The sequence below is a fragment of the Mirounga leonina genome, unplaced genomic scaffold, assembly GCF_011800145.1.
Source record: "Mirounga leonina isolate KUSES-001 unplaced genomic scaffold, KU_Mleo_1.0 Mir_200, whole genome shotgun sequence".
In the NCBI taxonomy this organism is placed as follows: Eukaryota; Metazoa; Chordata; class Mammalia; order Carnivora; family Phocidae; genus Mirounga; species Mirounga leonina.
Genome location: NW_023270503.1, coordinates 28,638,532 through 28,665,575, shown reverse-complemented (window position 1 = coordinate 28,665,575; position 27,044 = coordinate 28,638,532). Strand labels below are relative to the sequence as shown.

At 58.6% G+C, this 27,044-nt stretch overlaps 2 protein-coding genes across 6 annotated transcripts in view; one reads left to right on the top strand and one right to left on the bottom strand.

The window, feature by feature from the left end:
- Nucleotides 1-19,821, top strand: part of HDAC5 (histone deacetylase 5) — a 36,492-nt gene extending 16,671 nt beyond the window's left edge. For 3 of the 4 annotated variants that reach the window (XM_035027244.1, XM_035027243.1, XM_035027245.1), the window contains exons 4-27: nt 7,555-7,814; nt 7,912-8,050; nt 8,136-8,250; nt 8,534-8,664; nt 8,806-8,955; nt 9,049-9,161; nt 9,479-9,610; nt 9,820-10,042; nt 11,972-12,183; nt 12,455-12,751; nt 13,444-13,609; nt 14,259-14,392; nt 14,757-14,877; nt 15,328-15,377; nt 15,541-15,648; nt 16,072-16,127; nt 16,284-16,371; nt 17,536-17,655; nt 17,911-18,008; nt 18,182-18,300; nt 18,807-18,940; nt 19,221-19,305; nt 19,442-19,607; nt 19,697-19,821. In XM_035027244.1, the coding sequence (XP_034883135.1) occupies nt 7,555-7,814; nt 7,912-8,050; nt 8,136-8,250; nt 8,534-8,664; nt 8,806-8,955; nt 9,049-9,161; nt 9,479-9,610; nt 9,820-10,042; nt 11,972-12,183; nt 12,455-12,751; nt 13,444-13,609; nt 14,259-14,392; nt 14,757-14,877; nt 15,328-15,377; nt 15,541-15,648; nt 16,072-16,127; nt 16,284-16,371; nt 17,536-17,655; nt 17,911-18,008; nt 18,182-18,300; nt 18,807-18,940; nt 19,221-19,305; nt 19,442-19,607; nt 19,697-19,736 (3,257 nt within the window). In that variant the 3' untranslated portion in view covers nt 19,737-19,821. Of the gene's footprint in view, nt 1-4,942; nt 5,926-7,554; nt 7,815-7,911; nt 8,051-8,135; nt 8,251-8,533; nt 8,665-8,805; nt 8,956-9,048; nt 9,162-9,478; nt 9,611-9,819; nt 10,043-11,971; nt 12,184-12,454; nt 12,752-13,443; nt 13,610-14,258; nt 14,393-14,756; nt 14,878-15,327; nt 15,378-15,540; nt 15,649-16,071; nt 16,128-16,283; nt 16,372-17,535; nt 17,656-17,910; nt 18,009-18,181; nt 18,301-18,806; nt 18,941-19,220; nt 19,306-19,441; nt 19,608-19,696 lie in introns of those variants that run through there. The other variant, XM_035027246.1, reaches the window with a different exon arrangement.
- Nucleotides 19,822-21,797: 1,976 nt separating this feature from the next.
- Nucleotides 21,798-26,603, bottom strand: G6PC3 (glucose-6-phosphatase catalytic subunit 3). Of its 2 annotated transcripts, XM_035027241.1 has the most exons (6): nt 26,243-26,603; nt 23,804-23,910; nt 23,335-23,425; nt 23,032-23,150; nt 22,700-22,841; nt 21,798-22,465 (listed from the first exon to the last, which is right to left on the bottom strand). In XM_035027241.1, the coding sequence occupies exons 1-6, from the start codon at nt 26,458-26,460 to the stop codon at nt 22,102-22,104; spliced, it is 1,041 nt and encodes a 346-aa protein (XP_034883132.1). In that variant the 5' UTR covers nt 26,461-26,603; the 3' UTR covers nt 21,798-22,101. The 2 variants fall into 2 exon arrangements, with proteins under 2 accessions (XP_034883132.1, XP_034883133.1); XM_035027242.1 differs by lacking the exon at nt 23,032-23,150 and having other exon boundaries at nt 22,436-22,465.
- Between the last annotated feature and the right edge of the window lie 441 nt (nt 26,604-27,044).

Here is a 27,044-nt window from a genome sequence, read left to right as displayed (position 1 = left end):
TTATTTATTTATTTATTTATTTATTTATTTATTTATTTATTTATTTAAGATTTTATTTATTTATTTGAGAGAGAGCAAGCACATGAGAGCGGGGAGGGCCAGAGGGAGAAGTAGACTCCCTGCCGAGCAGGGAGCCCGATGCGGGACTCGATCCCGGGACTCCGGGATCATGACCTGAGCCGAAGGCAGTCGCTTAACCAACTGAGCCACCCAGGCGCCCTATTTATTTATTTGACACAGAGAGAGGACAAGTAGGCAGAGCAGCGGGCAGAGGGAGAGGGAGAAGCAGGCTTCCCGCTGAGCGGGGAGCCCGATGTGGGGTTTGATTCCAGGACCCTGGGATCATGACCTGAGCTGAAGGCAGACGCTTAACCGACTGAGCCACCCAGGCGCCCCTGTATCAGAATTGTTAAGGGAACATATATTAAAGTGCAGAGCGCCAAGCCTTGGCCCCCGTGAAGGGTTCGGATTCTATAGGGCAGCCCAGGAACCAGCATTTTTGACACGTGGCCGGTGACTCTGATGTGAGTAGACTCAGACTGTGCTTAGAATAAGGGCTGTGTGGACAAAAGTTGTGTGGACGGGGTCGGGGCCTCGCAGCCTGCCAGTGGACATCACCAGCAGCCCTGGAAGGCCGGGGCGGGCTCTGGGGCTCCTCGGAGCAGGGTGGGCTGTGGAGGGAGGAAGGCTGTCGCCCCAGTCAGAGGCAAACCCAGCCCCCAGCAGCCTGGCAGTCTGCAGAGGGAGGATGTCTTGAGACGCTGGGCAGCAGGTGTCTAAACCCCAGCTGGGGTGGGGGATTATGGCAAGCGGCCAGGTGGGCAGGTGGGCAGGGCGCCCTGCTGGATGCTCAGGGCTGGGTTGCACTGCCCTGGGGCCCCTGCTGTCCACCCCAGGTGTGGAGCGACCAGTTCCAGCAACAGCTGCAGCCTTTGAACGAGCAGTATGCCTTTTAGCTGCCTCTAACTTGGTGCCCCAGTGTTTCCTGGAAATGGCTGGGCTGGGAGAAATGAGTCTGTTTCTCCTCCAGATAGCAGCCTATCAGTGAGTAAATCTCTCTTCATCAGCGAGACTCTTCGTGCCTTCCACCAGGCCTCTGCACTCCTTAGGCTTAAGGTCCTTCAGAGGCATGGTCTTCTTCAAGGTTTCTGGGGGTTCTAACAACCCAGCCCCCTTCTCCCCGGTGCTCGTGGGCTCTGGTGTGCTGGGGGCCAACTGGATGCCCTGTCTTGATCCCTGCATCCTTAATGCAGAGTTTGGTTCCTCACTCCATCATGCAGGAGCAGCCTTCATGGTTTCTCCTCGTGTTTTTTTTTTTTTTTTTTTTTTTTAGTGGGAGGCTGATAGAGTCAGAAGACCCTGAGTAAGGCCTAGCTCCTCTGCCTCCTTTCCAGATGACGTGGGGCAGGTGTCTTTCCTCTGTGGCATGATGAGCTTGGGACATTGAGTTGCTGATCTGCAGGCCCTTCCTGCACTGACATTCCAAGAGCCCCTGGCGTCAATTGCACATTGCTTCTGCCTTTCAAGAAGAGGGGCCCGGGAAGATGTGGGATGGTACTGGGGAGAGAGCTGGCACAGTGAGGTTGGAGCCCAGAGAAGACTTTCTGACTGCTTGGGGCCCCGAGAGCAAGAGTGAAACTTGTGCGCATCTGTGCTAAGTAATGCTCATGAGGGGCCGGAGGGTTGCCACGGCTGTGGGCTGTGCCGCAGGGGACAGAGCAGCTGTTCTGGGGGGTAGTGAGGCAGGAGAGACAGCCTGGATGTGCTGTGGTTGGGAGGAGGCTGTTTGCCGAGATTCCTTCCCGAGTGCCGGGCTCTAGCTGCCAGCCACTCCAGTGTGTGTTGCGTGGGGCCCACGGGCCGGGCTCTGATCAGGACAGGACCGCAGAGCGACCTTGGAGCAGTCTGAAACCAGAGAGCTAAGGCCTCCCTCTGGCAGAGGTCTGAGCTTGGAGTAGTTTTACGTAAATTTTTTTTTTTTTTTAAGATTTTATTTATTTGAGAGAGAGAGAGCATACGTGTGGGGGGGAGGGGCAGAGGGAGAGGGAAAGGGTCAAGCAGACTCCCTGCTGAGCCGGGAGCCTGACGTGGGTGCTCCATCCCAGGACCCGGAGATCACGACCCAAGCCACAGGCAGACGCCCCACCGACTAAGTCCCTCAGGCGCCCCGAGTTCTAAGTATTTTATTTCACGCTCTTTAGAAGCATTCTGAGAAGTGGTCCAGAGTCTTCATTAGACTGCCAGAGGGGTCCGGGACACGCACAAATCTCAGGAGCCATTAGTAATAGCCCTGACTAGCCACTCCTGAGATCTTCCTGGGCCCAGGGCCGAGCTCCCCTGCGAGCCCTCTCCTGAGCCTCAAAGCTCTGGGAGGAAGTTACTAGTCTTACTCCCATTTCCCAGATGCCCGCGCGGAGCACACGCAGGTGCTTGGTGCCTTTGCGCTAGGAAGTGGTGCAGCCTGACTTGAACCCTGGCATCCTCTTACTCCAGAGCCGTGGCTCTTAACCATTATGTGATGTGTGTTCGCTTGCATTACACGAGCCGTGAAAATTGCTAGGTGAGAGTCCTCCCCAGCTTGCACATGGGGAAATACTGTCTGAATTGTGGTAGAACCTGTTGAGCCTAAATCGGCCTCACTAGTCACGTAAGAGCCCAGAAATAGATCATGGGAAACCGTCCTTGGTGGGGAGGGGTCATCGGCGTCACAGGGAGGAGTGTGAAATGCTGTTCCCTGCCTCCTTCCAAAATCCCTCAAGGCCAAGAAAGGGACAAGCTCCTTTTCCCATTCTCCAGAGGGACAGAACGAGGTCATTAGACATTTAAGGAAGCTGCTGACCACTCAGTCTGCTGAGGGAGCTCCTTGGGGCTCGGGTGCTGGTGGAGGGCGCTGCCCTCTCGGGTGGGCTGCCAGCACGTTGTTCTCCGGAGGGGCCAGTTATCCAGGTTGGCCGGTGTGGAGGGCCTGAGTACCCTGCGGTGGAGCCAGGCTACTTAGCTTAGTGTTCAGAGGGTGTGAGTCCCTGCTGATTAGCTGGTGGAATCTTCTGCATAGCGGCCTAAGAAGTTTGGTTTCCACGTCTGTGCAGAGAGCGGGCTGAGACAGGTGATCTCAAAGGCCTTTTTCACCCTCTCCCCTCTTTCAATAAAGTAGTTCCTTCGACCCAGGGCTTATCTGCAGAGGCCTTATTTTTTTGTCCTGTGTAGATGTTCCAAACAGCTCAGTGCACCCGTATCTCAATCTCTGCCTACCCTGGATCCCTTCCTTCCCGCCTAGCCTTCTGTGGCTGGTGGCTCCTGGGAGTGGGGTCTTTGAAGAGCCGAGCCTTAAGTTTTTTAGGTCTGTTGGGCAGGTCTACATACTGTGCTGGCCCCTTCCATCTCGGGCTTCTCCGAGGGCAGGGGGAAGAAAGGTACTGTTTCCCTGCTGCCAGGGTTTGGGGCATGGGGATTCTGGAACCGGTGATTTCTCCACTCGGGGGCTCTGAGCCGGAGCATGGCTTACAGTATGTTCAGAGCAGGGGGAAGGCTTGGCCTTGCCCTCGGGCAGCCAGATTTGTTTTTTATTTTGAATCCTTGTTCCTAAAGGTGCTGCTAAAACCTGCTCCTCACGTCCCGGAACTCCTGCTTGGGGGCAGCAGCCCTTTGTCTGGACACTCCTTCTAGTCTAAGGCTGTGCTGGTGGCTCTCCCAGAGGTTGTCCCGTCAGCACCTGCCTTGTCTCCGCCTGAGGAGCTGGGCTATCTATCCCTGGTCATGCTGCCGGAAGAATCCGTGGTGGGAGCCCCCACTGGGCTGATGGGGTTCACGGAGAGGTGGGCGGCCCAAGCATTCTCACTGAGGTTTTGGCACTGCCCAGGTGGGCCCACGAGGCTGGGCAGGGCGGCCCCTCGTGAGCCAGAGCCTGGTGTGCATGAGGCCACTCCAGAAATACACAGCCCTGCCCACTCAACTACCTCGGCTGGGGCTTCTCCACGGAGGCAGTGTGAGTCAGTCTTGCAGAAGGCCAGAGGACAGGATGATATTGCCGCCTTTTCCTAAGGCCACCACTCCTAGGAGGGGCAGAGTCCCGCAGGAGTAGAGTCTGGAGCAGAGTAGACCTGGACCCTTGCATCCTCCCTCTCTAGGTGATGACTGTGTTGGCCATCTGACTTCCTCTCTATTCTCTACAGCTCTCTGTCAGAGGGAGGCATGGGGGTGGGGGGAGGACGCAGGGCCTTGCCCTCCTCTTCTGGCCTTTCAGGGGGCTCTTTGCTAGCTGGAGTTCTCAGCCTTTCCTCTTAGGGAGTGGTGCCCCTTAGCCTACTCTCTTCCTTTTTCAGAGGTCCTCCCACTTTCTTGGTCCACCAGGAGGCGGTCAAGAGCCTCCTCCTATCTTGACACACCCATTTCTCCTTCCAGGTGCTTGGTTCTAATGGTGGCCCCTGCCACCTGCCCTGCTCGCGCCAAGCTGGCAGAGGGCACAGATCCTCTGGGGGCTGCGAGGCCACCAGGTTGTAGGTTTTGTGTCCAGCGGCCTTCATTCAGGAGGCTCTGTGCTTCCCCCACACCCTCTCCCTGACTCCAGCTGCTCAGCCGGCACCCCTTCCATCTTAGAGGCAGGCAGCTTGTGACCTGGCAGCCCCCGGGCTGCTGCATTCTGTCCAGGCCCCCACAGAGCCTGTGGGTTACTATTCTCTCGTCGGCTGTGCTTCCCGCTTGCATGGGAATGAGGCTGGGGTGGCGGAGCCCACGGGCCGTCCTGCCACCCGCATAGCAATGGGGCTGTGGCTCCCGCTGCCGCCGGGGCCTAGCTTCTCTGCCGTGGCGGCGGCTGTGTGGGAGCCGCGGGGGGGTGGGGGACAGCCCCCGAGCCCGAGCCCGTGCCCTCTCTGCAGGGCTCCTGCAAGGGAAGCCAGCAGTGCCGGCGGCAGTGGCATCCCGAGCAGGGTTATCTGCTGGGAGCCAGGAGCGCTTGGACCCCTGCCCTTCCCTGGGCGGGCAGGCTGGCAGGCATCCGGCTTCTGCAGCCCCGGCATTGCTGGGAGCAGCAGGTTGAAGCCTGGCCTGCTCTTGGCTGAGCGCGCTGAGTGCCATGGGCCAAGCCAGCCCTGCCGAGGAATAGATAACTCTCCAGCCAGCCTGGGACTTTGCTGAGCATTTCCAGGGCTGGGGAGACCTGAGGCTGGCTGCTGGCTCCTTGCTGTCACCCTGCTTTGCACCCTGGATGGGGTCAGCCATCTCCAGAAAAGCCCCTTTGCAGGCCCTTTCCAAGGGCCCTTCCTCCTGGTGCCAGGGGAGGACGTGGGCTGGGAGGGAAAGTGAGTGATGTGTGTGTGTGTCTGTGTATGTAGCCCCACCCTCCTGGCCACATCTGGCCACTCCTGCAGATGTGGCTCTGGCCTCGTGGCCACAGAGTCGTCAGTGTGGCTGGCGGGCAAACCACAGAGGAATGTGCCTAGCAGTGCTGGGTGGAGAAGGGGCTGGTGGGGACCAAGCTATTCTGCTCAGGCTTTACCCCCCCCTTCCCACCCCCAGTGGGTCCCAGAGGCTGTATTCTGGCAGGAGGGTCATAGCCGGGCCTTAGCCTTCAGCAGGCCTGGCCCCTGCCTGGGTGACACTCATTCAGTGTGGGTCCCCTGGAGAGATCCAGGCCCACTGACTGCACAAGGTGTAGAAGTCTCTCTTAGCTCAGTCCTCCGTCCCCTCCCAGCTCCCTGTCTGCTCCCAGTGAGGGTCCATGACGGGGGCCTGGGCAGAGAGCTCTGTTCACCAGGGCAGGAGACACTGGTCGCCACCAGGATGTTGGGGTCCTTCCTTCTCCAGGCCCAGGCTTGAGTGGGCTGCCTTGCCACGGGAAGGTCTTCCCAGCTCCCTGTGGCCTCCCTGGGCTGGAGTGAGAAAAGTGAGGGCTTTCTTTGGAGAAAGAAATGGAGAAGAAACAAGGTGGGTTGGCCCTGCCTCTCTCACTTCCTCCTTTCCAGGCCTTGGGTAGCTTGCCTTCTTCCCCTTCCTGCTGGAGTAGGGAGGCTCTGTGGAGTGTGGGCTGGGCTTGGGGCTCCCTGCTGGTGTGCTGTTGGCCCAGTTGCCCTGGCAACCACAGGGCAGTGGTGGGGAGTGACATTCAGGGACCAGAGGACAGTGGACAGGGATCAAGAGGTCGAGACCCATGCTTCCCATGAGCCCCTGGGAACATTTGCCTTTCCCTGGGGCCCCTGAGCCCATTGTCCACATGGGGGCCTGGACCCAAGGTCTTGGGACCCAGCAGGCCCCTCCAACCCCTTTTCCCTTCCCAGCTGGTTCTCCCTGAGACTGGAGTTCTGAGATCTCTGCCTGAGCTCCAGCCTCCGCCCCCCCCCCCCCCCCATGCGCTACCCTTCTTCCTGTCTGATTCCCTTTCCTTTCCTGTCCCCTCCTCCCACCTCCTCCCTGCGCCCGCCCGCCCATTCTCTCGTTCCCCCTCCCCCCAGGCACAGCTGCTGTTTGGCTCACTCTATATATAGCGGCATTTTCAGGGTAATTACAATAAAACTGTTGAAAGGAGATAATCCAGCAAAGGAAGCAGAGTCTGACTCCCAGCCCCCTCCTGTCCCTGGTTTGGTGCAACCCTGCACCCCTTTCCCTGAGGCCTGCTGCTCCGACCCCGCCCCCCACCCCCATTCTCACAGCCTCGCCTTTGGGCCCCATCTGCCCCAGCTGGGTGTGGGGCAGAGAGAAGGGGAGAGGTGAGGGTAGGGGTGTCCAGAGGGTCCCCACAGGTCTCTCCTGGGGGTTTATTAAGGGCCCTGGCTGCCAGCCCCCTCAGTTCTAGAACCAGCCTCTGCTTCAGTTTCTCTTCTAGGATAGGCTTCTGGGCAGGGAATGTGTGATGTTGAGAGGTGGGGGGGAGGCATGGGAAGGACAGTGGTTAGAAGCCTAGAGTTTGGATTCACATTCGGTTCCTTGATCCCCTGGCTGTCTGTCTATGGCCATGTACTTGAACTTTTCTGAAGCTCAGTTTCCTTGTCAGGAAAGTAATTCCTGTAAAAGGCCCAGTGGCGTTAATGATCAATGACAGTATCGGGTGTTGAGCATTCACAGTCTTCCAGAGACTGTGCTTCATGCTTATGCATACTTTGGTTTTTTTCTTTTTGTTTCATTTCAAAGAGTTATTTATTTATTTTAGGGAGAGGGAGAGGGAGCGCGCGCAAGTGTGCGCGCTTGGAGTGGGGGAGAGGGCGAGGGAGAGAGGGAGAAGCAGACTCCCCACTGAGCGCGGAGCCCGATGATGCGGGGCTCGATCTCACGGGACCCCGAGGTCATGACTTGAGCCAAACCAAGAGTCGGATGCTTAACCGCCTGCGCCACCCGGGTGCCCCGGCTTATGCATATTTTCTTGCTGAAGTTCCTGGCTTTGACCGCGTCGGTTGAGACAGAACGTGGTTCTGCGGGGCCGAGGGACTTGACTGCCCCCTCGCGCGCTGCTCTCGTGGGTCTGGTGGTCCTGCCTGGAAGCTTGCTGGGCCCCCAGCCGGGCTGCCAGGGCGCAGTGGCGTCGGCACTGGGCTCTCTGACGCCGGTCTCTTGCCCCTGCAGTGGAGGTGAAGCCGGTGCTGCCCGGAGCCATGCCCAGCGCCGCGGGGGGCGGGGGGGGAGGCAGCCCCAGCCCCGCGGAGCTGCGGGGGGCTCTGGCAGGCCCCGTGGACCCGGCGCTGAGGGAGCAGCAGCTGCAGCAGGAGCTCCTGGCCCTGAAGCAGCAGCAGCAGCTGCAGAAGCAGCTCCTGTTCGCCGAGTTCCAGAAACAGCACGACCACCTGACACGGCAGCATGAGGTCCAGCTGCAGAAGCACCTCAAGGTGAGCGAGGGGGGCGCGGGGGGGCCGCCCCGACCTCCGACCCCCGCCCGGGCCTGGCTCACCCTCCCCCCCCCCCCCGCCCGCCGCGCCCCTGCAGCAGCAGCAGGAGATGCTGGCGGCCAAGAGGCAGCAGGAGCTGGAGCGGCAGCGGGAGCAGCAGCGGCAGGAAGAGCTGGAGAAGCAGAGGCTGGAGCAGCAGCTGCTCGTCCTGCGAAACAAGGAGAAGAGCAAAGAGAGTAAGGCCTGGGCCTCCTGCCCCCATCCCCCCAGCGGCAGGCTCCCGGCCCCCGGCCCCCAGGTCAGCCGTGCCCTGTCCCGCAGGTGCCATCGCCAGCACTGAGGTGAAGCTGAGGCTCCAGGAATTCCTTCTGTCGAAGTCGAAGGAGCCCACGCCAGGCGGCCTCAACCATTCCCTCCCACAGCATCCCAAATGCTGGTAATGGCCCGTGGCGGGCATGGGTCACACGGGCGCCCTGCTCAGGGGCTTGCCTGGCTGCAGGCCGGCAGGGGGCTCCTGGCCGGAACCTATGGACAGGCCCCGCAGTCGCTCTTAGGGGATGAAACTCCCACCCCTGGCTTCTCTCCTTGCTTCCCTCCCCAGGACCCATTTCCTGTCCCTTGATGCAGTGGCCATTTCCTCATTGTTGATTGCAAGGTGGCAGGTCCCGCTGGCTGGGTAATAACCTAGGTCTGTTTCCACCCCCACCCCACACCTCCAGGGGAGCCCACCATGCTTCTTTGGACCAGAGTTCCCCTCCCCAGAGTGGCCCCCCTGGGACGCCTCCCTCCTACAAACTGCCTTTGCTTGGGCCCTATGACAGCCGCGATGACTTCCCCCTCCGCAAAACAGGTGTGTAGTGCCCACCAGCCTGGCTTTCCAGAATATGGCTCCTTGGAGGTTAGGGGTGGGAATGTGGAGGGGCCAGGCTACGGGTGGGTGTGTGTGCCTGTTCGTGTGGATGCCTCTGAGCCCGGGCTACCTTCTCCCCAGCCTCCGAACCCAACTTGAAAGTGCGTTCGAGGCTAAAGCAGAAGGTGGCTGAGCGGAGAAGTAGTCCCCTCCTGCGTCGCAAGGATGGGACAGTCATTAGCACCTTTAAGAAGAGAGCTGTTGAGATCACCGGCGCTGGGCCTGGGGGTGGTAAGGGCTCCTTCCTCTCTTGTTCCTGTTCTGAGGTCCTGGGAGTGGGGGGTGGCGCTGAGCATGCCCAGGTGACAGCCAGTTCTCCCATAGTGTCGTCCGTGTGTAACAGCGCGCCAGGCTCCGGCCCCAGCTCTCCCAACAGCTCCCACAGCACCATTGCTGAGAATGGCTTTACTGGCTCAGTCCCCAACATCCCCACCGAGGTACAGGCCTGCTGAGGGCTGGGCGGGCGGGCCAAGCTGCTCCGTTTCCCTTGGAAGAAGGAAGGCAGCTCCTTCCTGTCTGTCTTGCTGAGAGTATCCAGCAGGGACCTCCCTGCCCATGTGGACAGGCTAGAGGGACCTGTTGCCTTTCAGTGGGCTTTGTCCCGTGGGCCTCTGAAGGACCGTGATCTCTCAGTCCCCCGCGCAGGTGGGGCTCGGTGTGGGGAGCGGGGAGCGAGGCACCATTCAGAGCCCTCGGCCCCAGGTGGCCCCCCTTTGCCTGCTCTCATGCCTGGTCTCTCCCAACTGCTCCCTAGATGCTCCCCCAGCACCGGGCCCTCCCTCTGGACAGCTCCCCCAACCAGTTCAGCCTCTACACGTCTCCCTCTCTGCCCAACATCTCCCTAGGGCTGCAGGCCACAGTCACTGTCACCAACTCACACCTCACCGTAAGTCTGGGCCGCATGCCTCATCCTCCCTCTGGTGTGTTGAGGTCTGTGGTCCTGGATGCCTCACAAAGCCCTGAGGGAGATCAGATGGCCTTCCTCGGCGCGGGGGGGGGTGGGCAGAGGGTAGGTGAGGGATGCTGACCCAAAGTTGGCAGGACTGGGGACAGATTCAGCCCCTGCCTCACCTCCCTCTCCCTTCCCCACCCCAGGCCTCCCCGAAGCTGTCAACGCAGCAGGAGGCCGAGAGGCAGGCCCTCCAGTCCCTGCGGCAGGGTGGTGCACTGACGGGCAAGTTCATGAGCACATCCTCCATCCCTGGCTGCTTGCTGGGCGTGGCGCTGGAGGGCGACACCGGCCCCCACGGGCATGCCTCCCTGCTGCAGCACGTGCTGCTGCTGGAGCAGGCTCGGCAGCAGAGCACCCTCATTGCTGGTGAGCGGGCGGGCAGCTGTGCAAGGGGGTGGGTGTCGGGCCCCTCTTCTGAGGCCGCCAGGCCACCGTCAGGGAGTAGCCAGGGACACTCTCCAGCTCTGTCACAGCTCCCCTCCAGGGCATCATTGACTTCTTCCTTGTCCTACAGATATGATTGAGTACCTACAGCCTACCAGATGCTGTTCTCCCCGTTCCCGAGCAGTGCTGTCCAGTAGACCTACAACACTGAGCCGAGCCGCATTTGTAACTCAAAAGTTTTCTAGAGCCACATTAAAAAATGTAAAATGGGGCACCTGGCTGGCTCAGCTGGTAGAGCATGTGACTCTTGATCTCGGGCGGGGTTGTGAGTTCGAGCCCCATGTTGGGTGTAGAGATTACTTAAAAATAATTAAAAAAAAAACATGAAAAGAATCTGGTGAAATTAACTTTAATAACATATTTAACTCAATAGATCTGGAATATTGTAATTTTTAAAAAGATTTTATTGTGAGAGCGAGAGAGAGAGAGAGAGAGCACGAGAGCGGGGAGAGTCAGAAGGAGAAGCAGACTGCCCACTGAGCAGGGAGCCTGATGCGGGACTCGATTGTAGGACTCCAGGATCATGACCTGAGCCGAAGGCAGTCGCTTAACCCACTGAGCCACCCAGGTGCCATGGAATATTGTCATTTCAACATATAATCAATATAGAGTTATCAGTGAGATATTTTGTGTTTCATACTGTCTTTGAAATCCAGTGTATATTTCACACTTAGAGCACCTCTCGATTTATTTATTATTTTTATTTTAAAGATTTTATTTACTTATTTATTTTTTAAGATTTTATTTATTCATTTGGGGGAGAGAGAGTGTGCACGAGCAGAGTAGGGGGCAGAGGGAGAAGCAGACTCCCCACTGAGCAGGGAGCCTGATATGGAGCTCGATCCCAGTGCCCTGGGATCATGACCTAAGCCAAAGGCAGACGCTTAGTTGACTGAGCCACGCAGGCACCCCTTATTTATTTATTTATTTATTTATTTATTTATTTATTTATTTATTTATTTTATTTATATTTTATTTTATTTATTTATTTTTAAAGATTTTATTTACTTGTCAGAGAGAGAGCACAAGCAGGGGGTGTGGCAGGCAGAGGGAGATCAGACTCCCGGCTAAGTAAGGAGCCTGATGGGGGACTCAGTCCCAGGACTCTGGGATCATGACCTGAGCCGAAGGCAGATGCCTAACTGACTGAGCCACCCAGGCATCCTTATTTATTTTAGAGAGAGAGAACGCAAGTGGGAGAAGGAGAGGGATAAGCAGACTCTGTGCTGAGCACGGAGCCCAATGTGGGGCTTGGTCTCATGACCCCGAGATCCTGACCTGAACCAAAATCAAGAGTCGGACTGACGCTCAACCGACTGAGCCACCCAGGCGTCCCCATCTCAACTTAGACAGGCTGCATTTCAAGTGCTCAGTAGTGACATGTGGCTGGCATCTCTGGAACTGGCCAGCATAGCTTTGGACAGTCAGACCTTAAGCAGCTGGTGGCATCAGAAGAGGTTCTGCTTAAAAGATAACATGACCCCGGCCCCCAGCCTTCCCCACCTGATGGCATCCATGTCTATGATCAGGGAGGTCTTGTTGGAATTGGGGAAAACTAGTCATTGTTTACCTACACTGAGGGCCTAAGACTACATGTGCAATCATAAGGGAATCAAAGGGAGAGAGAGTGGTGAATCCAGGAAGGCTTGCTGGAGGCAGTGACTTTGAGCTACAGGACTATTCCATTGTGCGGAGGAGGAAGAATGGGGCTCAGGTTTGGGAGCCGGGTGCCCTGGGCTCCTCCAAGGTTTTTCCTGATTATGTAGGTGGTGGCGTTCTAGGAGGGGGAGAGTCCCGGGGTAGGATGGGGGTGCCTGGTGCCCTAACAGTGCCCCTCTTCCCACCACACAGTGCCACTCCACGGGCAGTCCCCGCTGGTGACAGGTGAACGTGTGGCCACCAGCATGCGGACAGTGGGCAAGCTCCCGCGGCACCGGCCGTTGAGCCGCACTCAGTCGTCCCCGCTGCCCCAGAGCCCCCAGGCCCTGCAGCAGCTCGTCATGCAGCAGCAGCACCAGCAGTTCCTGGAGAAACAGAAGCAACAGCAGCTGCAGCTGGGCAAGGTGAGCTGGGAGCAGCCAAGGGCCAGGGCGGTGCTGGGGGCCGGGCCGGGCAGAGCAGGGCACTGGGCTGGCAGCGGCGACGGAGCGGGGGCTGATGCCCTAGGCTACAGCCCAGGCTACATCTGCTCCGACATACCCCTGCCTCCTGGACAAGCTCTGTATGGGCTGGCCGGCTGCCAGGGGGAGGCCAGGGACGGCCAGACCCTCCTGGGCCACAGGCTGCATGGCTGCGCCCCCTCCCAGCCGATGGGCCCCCTTGCTCTGCTCTCAGATCCTCACTAAGACTGGGGAGCTGTCACGGCAGCCCACCACCCACCCTGAGGAGACGGAGGAGGAGCTGACCGAGCAGCAGGAGGCCTTGCTTGGGGAGGGGGCCCTGACCATCCCCCGAGAAGGCTCCACGGAGAGTGAGAGCACGCAGGAAGACCTGGAGGAGGAGGAGGAGGAAGAGGAGGAGGAAGAGGAGGAAGAGGAGGAGGAGGACTGCATCCAGGTCAAGGATGAGGAGGGCGAGAGTGGCCCTGAGGAGGGGCCCGACTTGGATGAGTCCAGTGCTGGTTACAAAAAGGTGCCCCTCCACCCCAGCCCTTGATCCCCGCCTCTCTGTCCCCTGCAGCCCTTTCTGTCTTTGCCTTTCCCTCTCCCCACTCTGCACGGCCCAGGCTTCGCCGAGAGCAAAAGCAGAGCAGGAAAGAAGCAAGGGGCAGTGGAAGGGGGCGCTGCTTGTGCTGGTCTCAGAGCCGCCCGTGCCCCAGGCGGCCAGCCCCCTGCCTGCGGCTGCTGCTGTGACTGCCCCCCCCCCCCCCCCCCCCCCTGCCGGGCTGCGCTTGCACGCCTAAGCCCGAGGCCTGTGTGCCTGCGTTTCCGCCTGCGTAGGGCCGGTCGTGCGTCGGCCTGTGTGTGCATGCGCCCTGTGTGTACACACACGCCCCCGCTGTTACTACAGTCGGCCCTGCACCTAGCGGCACTCCATTCATTGCGGACACCGCCGAGCCCTCCCGGCCTGACTCATCCTGCCCCCTCCCACGCCCCCATCCCTCCCAGCCTCTTACCTCAGTGCTACTCTGGCTGACTCATCACTCCCCACCCCCCAATCTCCTGGGAGGTGGAGATGGGAAGGCTGGAGTGCCTCCTGTCCCTGGTGGGAGGAGATGGGGAAAGGAGGAAGTTTGGAAGAGGAGGGCTGGAATAGGGGCCCCCTTGGAGGCCCCAGGACACTTGTCCTCACTTTCATCTCCCGCCCGCTCCCCTCCTGCGCAGGTGTTCTCCGATGCCCAGCAGCTGCAGCCACTTCAGGTGTACCAGGCACCCCTCAGCCTGGCCACTGTGCCCCACCAGGCCCTGGGCCGCACCCAGTCCTCACCCGCTGCCCCTGGGGGCGTGAAAAGCCCCCCAGACCAGCCCGCCAAGCACCTCTTCACCACAGGTGAGCCCCACCACTGCCAGTGGTCCTTCCACCACATGCCAGGAGCCTAAGCATGGTATCTAGCCTCGTGCGACCCGCCGAGGGACCATGTGATTTTTGCGCCATCATCACATAAGCCCTGGGGCCCTGGGTGAAAAGAACCCACTGTCTCAGTTGGGCCCTGCCCTTCCAGCTTCCTGTCCTCCTCTCTCGTGAGGTCAAGAGTGAGGCCTCCTTCCATTCCCGAAAGCCTTTCCACATGAAGCTGCCCTATGCTGGCCTCTGAGGGGGCACAGACGCCTGGGGGTGTTCCCACCTCACCAGTGGGGCGTAGGGGGTCGGAGCAGCACGTAGGGGCTGTGACAGAAGGGGGAAAAGGAGGATGTGCCCCGAAGGGGGGCACAGTGTTGAGAGCATGGTGGGCAGGAATCAAAACCAGTGGGGGTGTCAGGGGCAGCCTGGTTGAGGCTTGAGGAGCAGGGAGGCTTTTGGCCGGCAGTAACGGAAGAAGGGGGCCGACCGCAGGCGGAGAGAAGAGGGGCGGGCGTGTGGGAAGGTGGCTGAGGGGGCCGTGAGGAGGTACCTGGGCCAGGGCTGGCTGGGGAGAGCCCAGGAGCTCTGCTGAGGATGGCAGCGGCTGGCGAGGCTGACAGGTGTGTCTCCGGTCCAGGTGTGGTGTACGACACGTTCATGCTGAAGCACCAATGCATGTGTGGGAACACACACGTGCACCCTGAGCACGCCGGCCGGATCCAGAGCATCTGGTCCCGGCTGCAGGAGACGGGCCTGCTTAGCAAGTGTGAGGTAAGGGAGCCCCTCGTTCCGTCCCCCAGCTCAAACCCAGCAAAAACCTTTGTGTCTCCCCTTCCACGAAGCCTCTTTCTGCGTCGTCGTCGTCATCCTTCTTTCAACCCCTGACCACAGGGTCAGTCCCCTCAGCCACCTCTCCGTTCCTTCCCTTGCAGCCCGTTTTGCTAAATGGGGGTTGTCCTGGACCCCGGTGCCTGGGGGCCAAGACATACTTTGACAAAAACCTTTGGATTCTCCTAAGGCCAGAAAGTGGCTCCATGCGTCCCAGGCTGTGGGGGCAGAGAGAGGGTGTGGGCCTCAGGGAGAGCTGGGCCTTCGGTGCATCCCCTCACTGGCCTCCTCTGCTCTCCCCACACAGCGGATCCGGGGTCGCAAAGCCACGCTGGACGAGATCCAGACGGTGCACTCCGAATACCACACCCTGCTCTATGGGACCAGCCCCCTCAACCGACAGAAGCTGGACAGCAAGAAGCTGCTCGGTGAGCCGGCAGGCGTGGGCCAGGCCATGTCGGCTGCCCTGCTAGGATAGGGAACTCTCAGGGTAGGCAGGTGGGCCCCCATGGGCACAGGTCATCCCCTTGCCGCACTGCCCGTCTCCAGGGGGCGCCGTTCACACAGACTACCACAAGGGTGGGGTGCGTTGCAGGTGAGTGGAAGGTGGCAGGTCAGGCTTAGTGATGGGGGATGGCTCTGCTCTTCTCCCTAACTGATCGTCCCCCTTTCTTCCTGCCATCTGCCCCAGAAGTAAGGTGTCCCCGTCCCAGAATAGGGCACAGACCTTTTCCAACTGGTGTGGGCTGCAGAGGCCTATCCTGTGCTTGGGTCTGGCTGCCTTTTTCTGTGAGGAGCTCGCCACGCTCTGCAGGCCCCAACCTGTGGCCCTGCAATTGAGGCAGCTTCCCGAGTAGCTCTGTCCCTCTTCCTTGCAGGCCCCATCAGCCAGAAGATGTACGCCGTGCTGCCTTGTGGGGGCATTGGGGTGAGTAGGGCACCTGCCAGTAGGGATGGGTGGGTGGCTCTCCCAGCTCTTGCCCCTCCTTTCCCTCCCGCCATGGCTACTGGCCCACTGTCCAGGTGCCCACCCCCATTCTTGCCCTCCCCCTGCAGGGGGCACGCTGAAGCCTGCTCTCCTGCCCCCGCAGGTGGACAGTGACACTGTGTGGAACGAGATGCACTCCTCCAGTGCCGTGCGCATGGCAGTGGGCTGCCTGGTGGAGCTGGCTTTCAAGGTGGCCTCAGGAGAGCTCAAGGTGAGGCTGTGCCCGAGGCCTCGGCACCACTTGGCTTAGTCCGGCATCCTCAGGGGTGGAGGACAGGGGCAGCCGTGGCTTTCCCTTGAGCAAGGCACTGCCCCTTGCAACCTTAACTCTCGGGTGCCAGAGTGGGGAGGAGGGGCTAGCTCCTGGGCCAGCTAGGGAGGTGAGGGGTCAAGAGGGACGGGGAAAGAGGCACTAGCATCTGATGCTGTCACGGGTATCTCAAGGTCAGAGATGGTGCCTGCTGGCCCACGTGGCCTGTGGCCCTGTTCCTAGTGTGTGGGATACAGATTCTGATCTGTGCTCTCTTCCCTGCCTGGTTTGTGTTTCTCTCCTTCTGTGTTCACCCCCTTTGTGGCCACCTTGCCTGCCTGCCTGTGTGTCTGTCTCTGACCCTCTCTGGCTGCACCTCTTCAGAATGGATTTGCCATTATCCGGCCCCCAGGACACCACGCGGAGGAGTCGACAGCCATGTGAGTGCCACCCCAGCCTTGCACCAGACCCACTGCCCTCCTCCCTTCCCTTCTGCCTCTCCGCGGAGCTGATGTGTCCCTTTTGCTCCTGGAGCAGACATCTGCTAAAGCTGACCTCCCCAACCCTTTTCTCCCCCCTCCCCCCCCACCCACCAGGGGATTCTGCTTCTTCAACTCTGTAGCCATCACAACCAAACTCCTGCAGCAGAAGCTGAACGTGGGCAAGGTTCTCATCGTGGACTGGGTAGGCAGTGGGCTGGTGCCAGGGTCAGCCTTCAGGAAGGCCCCACCCCAACGCTGCGCCCTCTTCCTAAGGTGCCCTTACCACTGCTGGGCCTGATGACTTACCCCATCTCTTCCTGCTGGAGCATTAGCCCAGCCCTCCCATTCCCGCGGGGCTTCCTCCTCACGGAGACTCGAAAGTGGTTTTGGCCCTGCTCCATCTTGGCCCCCACCTTGTAGCCTCAAGCAACGGAGATTTTCTACCTTAAATAGTACAGACTGTTACCAGCATTGCTAGAGGCACTCTCTTTTCTTTTTTTTTTAAGATTTATTTATTTTAGAGAGTGCGAGCACTTGTGTGCGTGCGCGCACGGTGGGAAGGAAGGGCAGAGGGAGAGGGAGAGAGAAGCCCAAGCAGACCCCGTGCTGAGCACGGAGCTCAATGTGGGGCTCTCTCTCAGGACCCCGAGATCATGACCTGAGCCGAAACCAAGAGTTTGGACGCTTAACCAACTGCGCCACCCAGGTGCCCCTAGGGCCACTCTTGATGGGGGGCTGACTATGCCCGGACACAGAGTACTGCTCGCGGCCACCTCGAGTAGTACAAGTTAGGCTGTGCTTTCCTATAAATGGAGACACTGAGCTGTGGGGTGAAATAGCCAACCAAAGTCACATAGTTTGGGGTATGGCACTGGGCTTCAGATCAGGCCTTTTGGCCCTGATACTTGTGCTCTTGTTGCTGGGCACTGTTTAAAGGCACCCACCACTCCCTGTGACTGGGAAGTACCCAGGAGCAGCCCTCGGCAAAGATGAAATCTCTTTGAAGCCCAACTCTGGCTTAGAAATTCATGTAAATGTTGGGTTCTTCAGAATGTATCCGCTTTCAGTGCCTCACTAGCTTTAACGTTTCCCTCCCCACTGTTGGGTAGAATGGGCTCTGCGGGGAGATCCACCGTGTTTTCCCCGTGGCTTTGTATCTCCTCTGTGCAGTGCCACCTCATGGCCCACAGAGCCTGGGTAGAGAAGCATGGGATGAGACTGTTGTGAACGGAACATGATGCCCTGTAGCTAGTGATGGGCTGCACCCCCAGAGTTCACCATAGGTGGAGGTGGGGGGCAAGTGGAATTTTGACCTTTGGGCCAGAGCCTGGGATTTTTTTCTGATGCTTCCACCCCTCCCCACTAGGACATTCACCACGGCAATGGCACCCAGCAGGCGTTTTACAACGACCCCTCTGTGCTCTACATCTCCCTGCATCGCTATGACAATGGGAACTTCTTTCCAGGCTCGGGGGCTCCTGAAGAGGTACAGGTCCTAGGCTCAAACGTGGGGCCCCTTGGGGAGGTAGCAGAACGGGACCTGGCAGGGAGCCCTGGAGGCCTGTGGTGGGGCTGGTTCCCTGGGGAGTCTGGGCTCCTAGTGGGAGGACCACATAGGCCAACTGCCCCTCCATGCAGAGCAGCGGTGAATGGAGTAAGGGCTGGAATCAGGGCTGAGGGCGGGGGCAATGTCTGGGATCCCCAGGCAGTGAGAATAACCCCTCCCCCACCGCGCTGCCAGGTTGGCGGAGGGCCGGGCGTGGGGTACAATGTGAACGTGGCATGGACGGGAGGTGTGGACCCCCCCATCGGAGACGTGGAGTACCTAACGGCCTTCAGGTGGGGACTGAGAAGGGCCAAGGGGGGGGTGGGAGCCCCCCGGGCCCTGCCATGGGAGGGGCAGAAGGCACTCAGTTTGGTACAGGTGGAGGGCGTTGTCTCTGGGGGGAACAGAGTGAGGTGAGCCCTGGCCTAGCCACCCGCCCGGGTCAGCTTGGGCCCTCCTTTTGCAGGACAGTGGTGATGCCCATTGCTCATGAGTTCTCACCTGACGTGGTCCTGGTCTCTGCCGGGTTCGATGCTGTTGAGGGACACCTGTCTCCACTGGGTGGCTACTCTGTCACCGCCAGATGTGAGCTGCTGGGGGATTGAGGAAGGCTGCGGAGCAGTGAGGATGGGGTTGAGTGGGGACACGGAGCAGGAATAGACTGGTATTGCAGAGGCTGGGAGGACGGAAGCTGGGGGGGCAGGTCCAAAACTTGGAATCATCTTGGCAGGAGCCTCCCACTCTTCCTCTGCCAACCTTGGACTTGGGGGGCAAGCAGGTGGGTGTGGGGTAGCAGAGACTCTCCTCCCAGAGTCCTAGGGATGGAGCTTGTTGATCCCTTCTGTTTCAGTGGTGCTCCTTATGACATGTAATTGGAATTTTTTTTAGCCCATCTACTCTGTTTTATCTTTAATGGAGCATCTAGTCTGTTGATACTGAATTTTATTATGGATGTGTCTTTAGGCTTAAATCCCACCATTTTATTTTGTGCTCTTTGTTCCACCTCTTGTGTTTTATTATCTCTCCTTCCTTACCTTCTCTTGATTTTTTTTTTCTTTATTTTTTCTTCCTCCCTTCACCCATCCCTAAAGGCTTTGGCCACTTGACCAGGCAGCTGATGACGCTGGCAGGGGGCCGGGTGGTGCTGGCCCTGGAGGGAGGCCATGACTTGACCGCCATCTGTGATGCCTCTGAGGCCTGTGTCTCAGCTCTGCTCAGCGTGGAGGTGAGGGGTGCAGGGAGGCACTGGTGGGGGGGGGTGCTCAGGGAGGAGCTAGTAAGGGATGGCCCCTTTCTTGATCAAGCAGCACTGATCAAAAAGGTGGGAAGGTTTTCCTGGGTCCTAAAGACAGCTGCTGGACAGGGAGGGCTTTCTGACTCAGGGTTCCTCCAGAAAGCTAGGTTCGCCCCCGTCATGGGAGGTGTCGGGCTGAACGTGGGGTGGTTAGAGGGCAGGCACCACCACCCACTCCCTACCGTAAGCCTTCTCTTCTTTCCCCTGCCAGCTGCAGCCCTTGGACGAGGCAGTCTTGCAACAAAAGCCCAACATCAACGCAGTGGCCACGCTAGAGAAAGTCATCGAGATCCAGAGTGCGTGGGCACAGGCAGAGAGGCTCAGACCTCCGCTTGCCAAGGGGCAGAGGGTTATGGGCCCACCGGGGCTGGGGATGTAATGTAGTATGGGGCTTTCTGTCCTCCCTGACCCCTGCCTGCCCCTCATCCACAGGCAAACACTGGAGCTGCGTCCAGAGGTTCGCCGCTGGTCTAGGCCGTTCCCTGCGGGAGGCCCAGGCAGGTGAGACGGAGGAGGCAGAGACTGTGAGCGCCATGGCCTTGCTGTCGGTGGGGGCTGAGCAGGCCCAGGCTGCTGCAGCCCGGGAGCACAGCCCCAGGTAAGCTGCCTTCCTGACCTCTGCCCATGCCCAGGCCGGTGCCCCCGCCTCAATGCACGCCCCCCCCCATCCCGTGCTTGTCCCCACAGGCCGGCAGAGGAACCCATGGAACAGGAGCCTGCCCTGTGACGCCCTGGCCCCCATCCCTCTGGGCTTCATCATTGTGATTTTGTTTATTTTTTCTATTAAAAACAAAAAGTCACACATTCAACAACGTGTGCTGTGTGGGTCTCTCAGCCTTGCCCTCCTTGCTCCACTAAGCTGCCTCAGGCCTTGCCCCCAACTTCCCTCAGTGTGGCCCACGTCTCCAATCTAGAAGTTTGCTCCCCCTGTAAGGTGTGGGGGGTGCCCTTTCCAGCTCCTCCTCCATGTTGTGTCCCATGCCCACTTTCTTGCATTCTGTCCTTTTCCCCCTGGGAGCCTGGGCCAGCTTAAGGTGGGCATGGGGGCCCAGATAGTACCGTCTGGTTTTGGAGTCTCCCTGAGCGAGGAAGAACAGTAAGTTTGGTGCCTTGGCTTCAACTGACTTGGGGGGAAATGCCTTAATTTCAGCCTCCTCCCCTCTCCAGCCTCAGGGGAAGATCCAGAAGGTTGCTCTACAGTGTAAGATACAGAGTGGAGGGGAGGTGGGTTTCCACCCTGCGATTCCCCACCCTTTTCACTCTTCGTCATCCTGGCCATCTCTGCACAGACCCCTTTTCCTCCTTTCTCCTGGCCTCAGCACTGAGGGGAAGGCTTGTGCCCTAGGAGGTGGGCCTGTGGTCTGTGGGCTGGGCAGTCTTCTTTCACACTCCTCTGGGCCTAATTCCCCTTCCCAGGGGCTGGAGAGGGTCAAAGTGTGTGGGGAGGGATGGGACTGGACTCCAGGGTTCTGAGGGACCAGGAAGAGCGGCAGAACCAGGCCTGCTCACTGCCTTACTCTGTTGGCTTCCCTGGCCCTATGCTGGCACAGCCTGGGGTGGGGGAGGTGGTCCCTGCAGGGGGACTCCAGGCTGGTGAGAACCCCCCTGCTGTTCAGGACCACATTTTCCCCAGCCATCCAGCGTGCCATGAGAAGGATCAGTGGCCCACCTCCCCCCTGGGGCCTTTTACTGTGAAGCCTGGGGATGGTGAGAGTAGGGGTTCTAGAAGGGGCAGGACTAGAACCCAGGAACCCAGGATTCTGCCCTCAGCTGTAGCTTCCCTTCCTCATGGGCTTCCTTTGCTGGTCACTAGCCCAAGAGAGCTAAGACCAGGAGGGGCTGGACACCACCCTGTCTCTTTCCCAGGAGCCCAGCCTAGCTCTCTGTTTCTGGGGTTGGGGGCTCATAGGCTTCTAGGGAATACCGTCTAGCCTGTAGGAAACCAAAGACGGGAAGCGGCTCCCAGGGGGCTGAGTCTTCCTCCCTTCTCCTCCCAACATCACATATACTTTCTTTCTACCCCATCCTGAGGGCCTCACCAATCTGTTTACATATTTATTATCCTAATGGGGGCCTGAATAGGGTTGAGAGAGCCAGGAGAGGGGCAGGAGTCCCACCACCATTGGTTCATTGTGTGCTGTGTCTTGTGTATTGTTAGTATGTTCTAGATCCTCCTGGGGGATGCGGATGGGGCTAGGCCCAGTGTAGCAAGCCTCCCCTTGCTGAGCCCCAGCTCCGGGCCCTTAACCCTCCCTCTTCCAATGGCTGGTCTGGTTCTCATGTAAACCCACTCCTTGCTTTGTCTCCCTGGATATGGATTTCAGTTAAGTATTTTGTAATCTGTTACACTGTGTGTCCTTATGTAAATAAACTTGTTTCTGGCAGTGCCTTCTGGGGCTGATGTCTCTCTTCTCTGCGCTTCCAAATGGAGTAGAGGTTCTCATTCCCCATCCTGGCCCAAAAAACTGCTCTTCATTTCTCTAGTCCCTGGACTAGCCAATTTAGGAAACAAGGGGCTGGGCTGGGGTGGGAGGGAGTAGAGTGGAGTCTCTGTCCCTCGTAGGTTAGAGACAAGGTTTCACCGAACACAGCCATAGCATCTCATGGGACCTCTCTTGTGGCCTGGGTGGTGATGCTGGGGAGAGGGCCCAGGCGCAAGGTCTCTGTGGAGCTTGGGTTGGGGGGTGGGGGGTGGGGGGCGCAGAACAGGTGGCCTGGCAAGGGTCTCCCTTGCACACACACAGGCAAGCTCAGTGGAAATGTGCGCATAGGCAAGAAAAGAATCCAGAAGTGTTCAAGGGCTTTATTGGGGCCGCTCTGAGCCCCTCACAGTGTTACAGGAGCCCACTAGTCTTGATGTTGCCTTAGCTCCCTGGGGACTCGGCGGGGGGGCAGGACGACCAGCCTTTCTGGGAAGAGAGAAGGCCCTTCTCTGGGGCTAAGACCAGATGGTGGAGCAGTGGGAGACTGAGGATGAGCAGGGCCTGTTGGGAGCTGGACGGGATGGGGCTGCCTTCTGGAGTGTGGAGGTCATGGAGTGTTGGCTTTGGTGGGGGAAGGGGGGCGCAAGCGGCAACAGGAGGCACTTGAAGTCAGGAAGAGCGGACGGGTGGTGTTTCCTGGGCACTGAACGTGTACACCACCCAGGGCACAAGGGCCAGGACGAGGCATGGCCACAGGGTATACTTGAGGAAATTGAAGATGTAGAAAAGGCTGATCTGAGGGGGATGGCCCAGCCAGTCCAGGGGGCCCAGCAGCCCCATGGCCAGCACAAGGCAGGCTATCTTCTGGCCGTGTCCCAGGTATGCCCGCCGTACCTGGGCATAGCAGGGAGAGTGCACGGCGATGCCCAGACCCAGGGCGGCCCCTGAGTCGCGGCTCAGGGAGGCAAAGGGCCGGCTATCCACGTGTACCCACTCAGGCCGCTCACACCACTTGGAGGCCAGGCTGATGGACCTATGGGGAGGAGGGGTCTTTGCCAGGAAAGACATTCCCCTCGAAGCAAGAGGGCCAATGGCTCTTAGCTCCTTTGGGGTCTACCCCCATGTTCTGCTGTGACCCCAGGAGAGTCTGTGTTTGTGAGCAGGTAACGTGTCCCTTTTTAGCTACAGCAAACCAGGGACCCATCAAGCTAGGTACAGGCGAAGCAGAACAGGCCTCAGCCTGCCCAAGCTTCAAAGCAGGACTTACCAAGAAAGATCCAGGCCCAGTGTAAAGAGGGTCCAATAGATGAGGCTGGCACCCAGCAAGAGGGCCAGTGAGGTCAATCCGTAGAAGCTTAGCTCCCGCTCCATGGGCACCCGGGGGGTCATCAGCCAGCCCAGGACAGCACCTAGGGAAGTGGGGTAACAGCAGCTTCAAGGAGTTTGGGGATATGAGCCCCGGAGCTGTAGGGCAGCTTGGCAGAACAGACTGAGCTATGAGGGGGCCTTGGGGTCTGCTGTTCGATGGGAAGATCCTACAGTGGTCCTCCCACTGCCAGTGGCAACCCCTAGGCCCACCCTGTGGCCCCAGTTGCTCACCGGTTATTAGGCCAGCCAACACCTGGTGAGGGAAATGTGCTAAGAGGAAGATCCGGGACAGGCCGACCGCCAATAGGAAGGTGCAGTAAGCCAGGCTAGGTATCACCCTCACCCAGTGGCTACAAAGAAAAGCAAATGGTTCAGGGGGTGTCCATACACAGCTCAGCACCCAAGCACTTCATGGTTTGACCAAATGCCCCAGAGCCCCCCAGAATTCCGGCTCCAGGCTACCCTGCTGCTGGGTCTTTTGGATCCAGGGTACCATCCCCCCTGCCCTCGTTGGTAGGCAATGCCGAGGCGTACCTGTGGGTCCGAGTGGCCAGCTGGGAAGAGATGGCCGTCATGATGGGCCAGAGGGCTGCTCCTGTGATCATGCAGTGTCCAGAAGGGCTGCCTGCCGGGGGGTCCAGAAGCTTGAGGTGAGAGGATGAGAGTGGAACTCAGGAGCCCCTGGCCCCACCCCCGAGGCCTCACACTGGTGCATGGTTCCCTCTGCCCTGCAGCCTACTTCAGCCCTGCCCGAGGCCACTGCTCTCAGGCTCCTGCTTTGCCCTGTGTCTCTTGGATCTACTCTAAACAACGTGGGCAGCTGGCACTCTGGCCTGGGCGCTCTACTCCCAGAATTCAACTCCGTCTTCCCCGGGCTCTCTTTGTTCTCTGGGTCAGTAACGGAGAGGCTGGGCCTCTGGTTAGGCCACCCCAGCTGAAAAGTACTCTGAAACACTCACCAAACCCTAACCACACCAGGACAGGGAGGTTTGGGGCTTCCCACCTGGACCAGTTTCACAAGAAGAGGGGAACTGGTGAACCTGGGCTGGGGCCTGGCTGTAGTACCCAGACTCATGGACCCACCAAAAGGGCCTGTCTCCAAACAGAAACCTAGAAGAGAACAGATGCAAGATGACATTACACAAACATGCAGCCAGGGGAACAGGAGGGGAGCAGAAGGATGCCTCTGGAGGGCCTGCACGGTGGAGTCAGAAAGGGAGTCCAATTCTGTGTATTACCTTGGTGCAATGATTTTTTTTTTTTTTTAAGATTTTATTTATTTATTTGAGACAGAGAGAATGAGAGAGAGAGAGCACATGAGAGGGGGGAGGATCAGAGGGAGAAGCAGGCTCCCTGCTGAGCAGGGAGCCCAATGCGGGACTCAATCCAGGGACTCCAGGATCATGACCTGAGCCGAAGGCAGTTGCTTAACCAACTGAGCCACCCAGGCGCCCTGCAATGATTTTTTTTACCTTGCAACAGAATGCACGCTATTTTTTAAGAAGTGATAAGGAGACAAGAGACCGTGTGTGTGTGTGTATATGTGTGTGTGCAAGTGCACACTCTGAAATGCTCATTAGTCCTGCTCTTACGCCTCCCACGGCAGGGCTAGCCCTACTCTTCTCATTCCTAGAGAGCCCAGGACCTGACTCTTCCTTTTTCTCCCAGGCCCCCACTCATGCTCCTGCTTCTCCCTCTCTCCATTCCCCAAATTCCAGCCACAATTACCTACACGTGAACTCCTTAGGTGAATCTCTGGTGTTTGAAACCGGGAGTGGGAAATGGACAGAGGAAACTGAGAAAGAACAAGAAGAACCAAAAGTTCAAAGTCCCCTGGGCTAGCAGGTGCTTTGCTGGACCCTGGGAAACTGCACACCAAAGAGGCTAGGCTGCTGGGGCCAGAAAGAGAAAAGGTGGGAGAACAGAAAAGCTGCTGCTGGGGAGGGACACAAAAGGGAGCCGCCTCTCCTCACCACCAGGTTCACACACCAGGTGCTCCAGACACTTAGGAAATGAATAGGGGCTTTGTCACGTGGGGGAGGGGCATTGAGAGGGTCTACCCAAGGGGGTGGCTGTCTTGGAGGAAGCAGTAGAGGGGGAGGCTCACATAGCTCACACAGACTCTGAGCAGAGAGAAGAGCATAAAGCAAAGGGCAATTAGGCAAAAAGGAAATGATGAGACCGTTGCTTTTCCGTTTTCAGGAGGGATGAAACCCTTGCAGAGAAGAGAGGAGAGGAAGGTAACTCCTATTTTGTTTTTCCGCAAGTCATTCCAGCCCATTCAAGTGTCTGCTCTGAATTCCCTTCCCTCCCCCAGGCAGGGTATCAGGCAATGGAGGCTGAGGGGAGGGGAGGGGAGGAGCAGCTCATGCCCAGCGGGAGGCATAGCTCCCCTCTTCACCCAAGAGAGAACAGGTGGCACCAAGAGATAAGCCCTTAGGGCCCCACCCACTTGCCTGGGATTCCCGGCTTCTAAGTCTGTGTCAAGAGCCTACCAGCGAATGGAGGAGAAAAGGAAGAAGAAAGTGTTCCCTGGAAGGCAGTGCTTTTCAAGCCTTACTAGGCACTCCAATCACCTGAGGTCTTTGTTGAAATGCAGATTCTGATTCAGGAGCTCTGGCCGGGGGCCTGAGATCTTGCATTTCTAGCAAGTTTTCAAGGGCTTCCTATGCTGCTGGTCACGGTCCGGGAAATGCACCTTAATTTTCGAGCCTTCTCTGTCCTTATTAGCAGCTAGTGTGAAACCTGGCACAGAGCATGCTTCTTAACAACTATGTCAAATAAATGAATGAGTAGATGAATGAAAGAGTGAGCTGAGAAGCAGGACTTTTTGCTACTTAAGCTGCCCTAGATGCTTCTTAAAATACAGATTCCCAACCCCTCCCCTGAAATTTCTTTTTCTTTTTTTTTTTTAAGATTATTTATTTATTTATTTGACAGAGAGAGACACAGCGAGAGAGGGAACACAAGCAGGGGGAGGGTCAGAGGGAGAAGCAGGTTCCACGCAGAGCAGGGAGCCCGATGTGGGACTCGATCCCAGGACCCTGGGATCATGACCCGAGCCGAAGGCAGCCGCTCAACCGACTGAGCCACCCAGGCGCCCCTCCCCTGAAATTTCTAAGTCAGTATGTCTGAGGTGGGATGGGGTACCTGCATTTTAAAGGCGCCCCTTAGGTGAATGATCAGGCCTGAGAAATACTGGTCTAATGAGTAAGATGGGGACTCTGAGGCCTGAGACCAAGATGCACAATGATGCTCAAAGGAAAAAAGTCAGGGGCCATGGGGTAGGGGTGAGGAGGTCTTAAGGCTATGGGTTCAGTGGGGCGGGGTGGTGGGGGAGGTCCGAGCCCTTAAGGCACCTGCTGAGAGAGATCAGGGCTTGCCCAGGACTCAGGGCCCTTGGGGGTGGGGGACCAGGACGCCGAGGGCTTCGCTGTCTCACCACTTGAAGACGAGGTTGAGCCACTCGGTGATGAGGCTGATCCAGAGCACTGCGATGCCCACGCGGCGGGAGGCGTAGTAGGCCGCGGGGAAGTAGAACAGAAAGAGGCTCTTGGGATCGCCCAGAAAGGTGACCCAGAGCCACACACTCTCCAACCAAGGCAGTTGGTTTTGCAGCGCCTCGGCCATCGCGATGCCCGCGCCCAGCGTGGACTCCATGGCGACCCAGGGGCCGGCCGGGCGGGGATATGCTCTAAGGCGGAAGCCGAGGAGTCGCAGAGACAAGGAAGCGGCTCCCCACTGCGGTCCAAAGCCCACCTTTCTGAGCTCCAGGCCCCGCCCCCTGCCAGCGGCCGGCGCCGGCCCCGCCCCCGGCCCCGCCCCCCGGCTGTCCCAGACTCGCGCGAGCCCGGCCTCTAGCCGGTACCGTTTCCTCCAGCTCTCTTCCCGGGCCTTCCTTTCTACTGGGCAGCGCAGGGGACAAATCTTTGCGAAGGCGTTTCCGCAGAGCCCCACGTGGCCGCTGTTGCGGCACGTGGGCATTGGGCGCAGAGGCGGCTCCCGCTGCTGTTCCGGGTCAAAGGAAGGACTAACTTGCGGGTCGGCGACGGGACCGGGGTTCTTGCTTTGCTGCTGCGAAGATGGATGTGTAATCTCCAACGTCAGGATTCTTCGAGACCGGACCTCTTTTCTCCTGTACCGCTACCCTCCAAAGATATTCTGAGATTTCTTGGAGAAAGGTTTACGTGCACTCCCTCATCGGAGGAGCCAGGCATCACCGGTCGGCGCTGAAGCGGGACCCT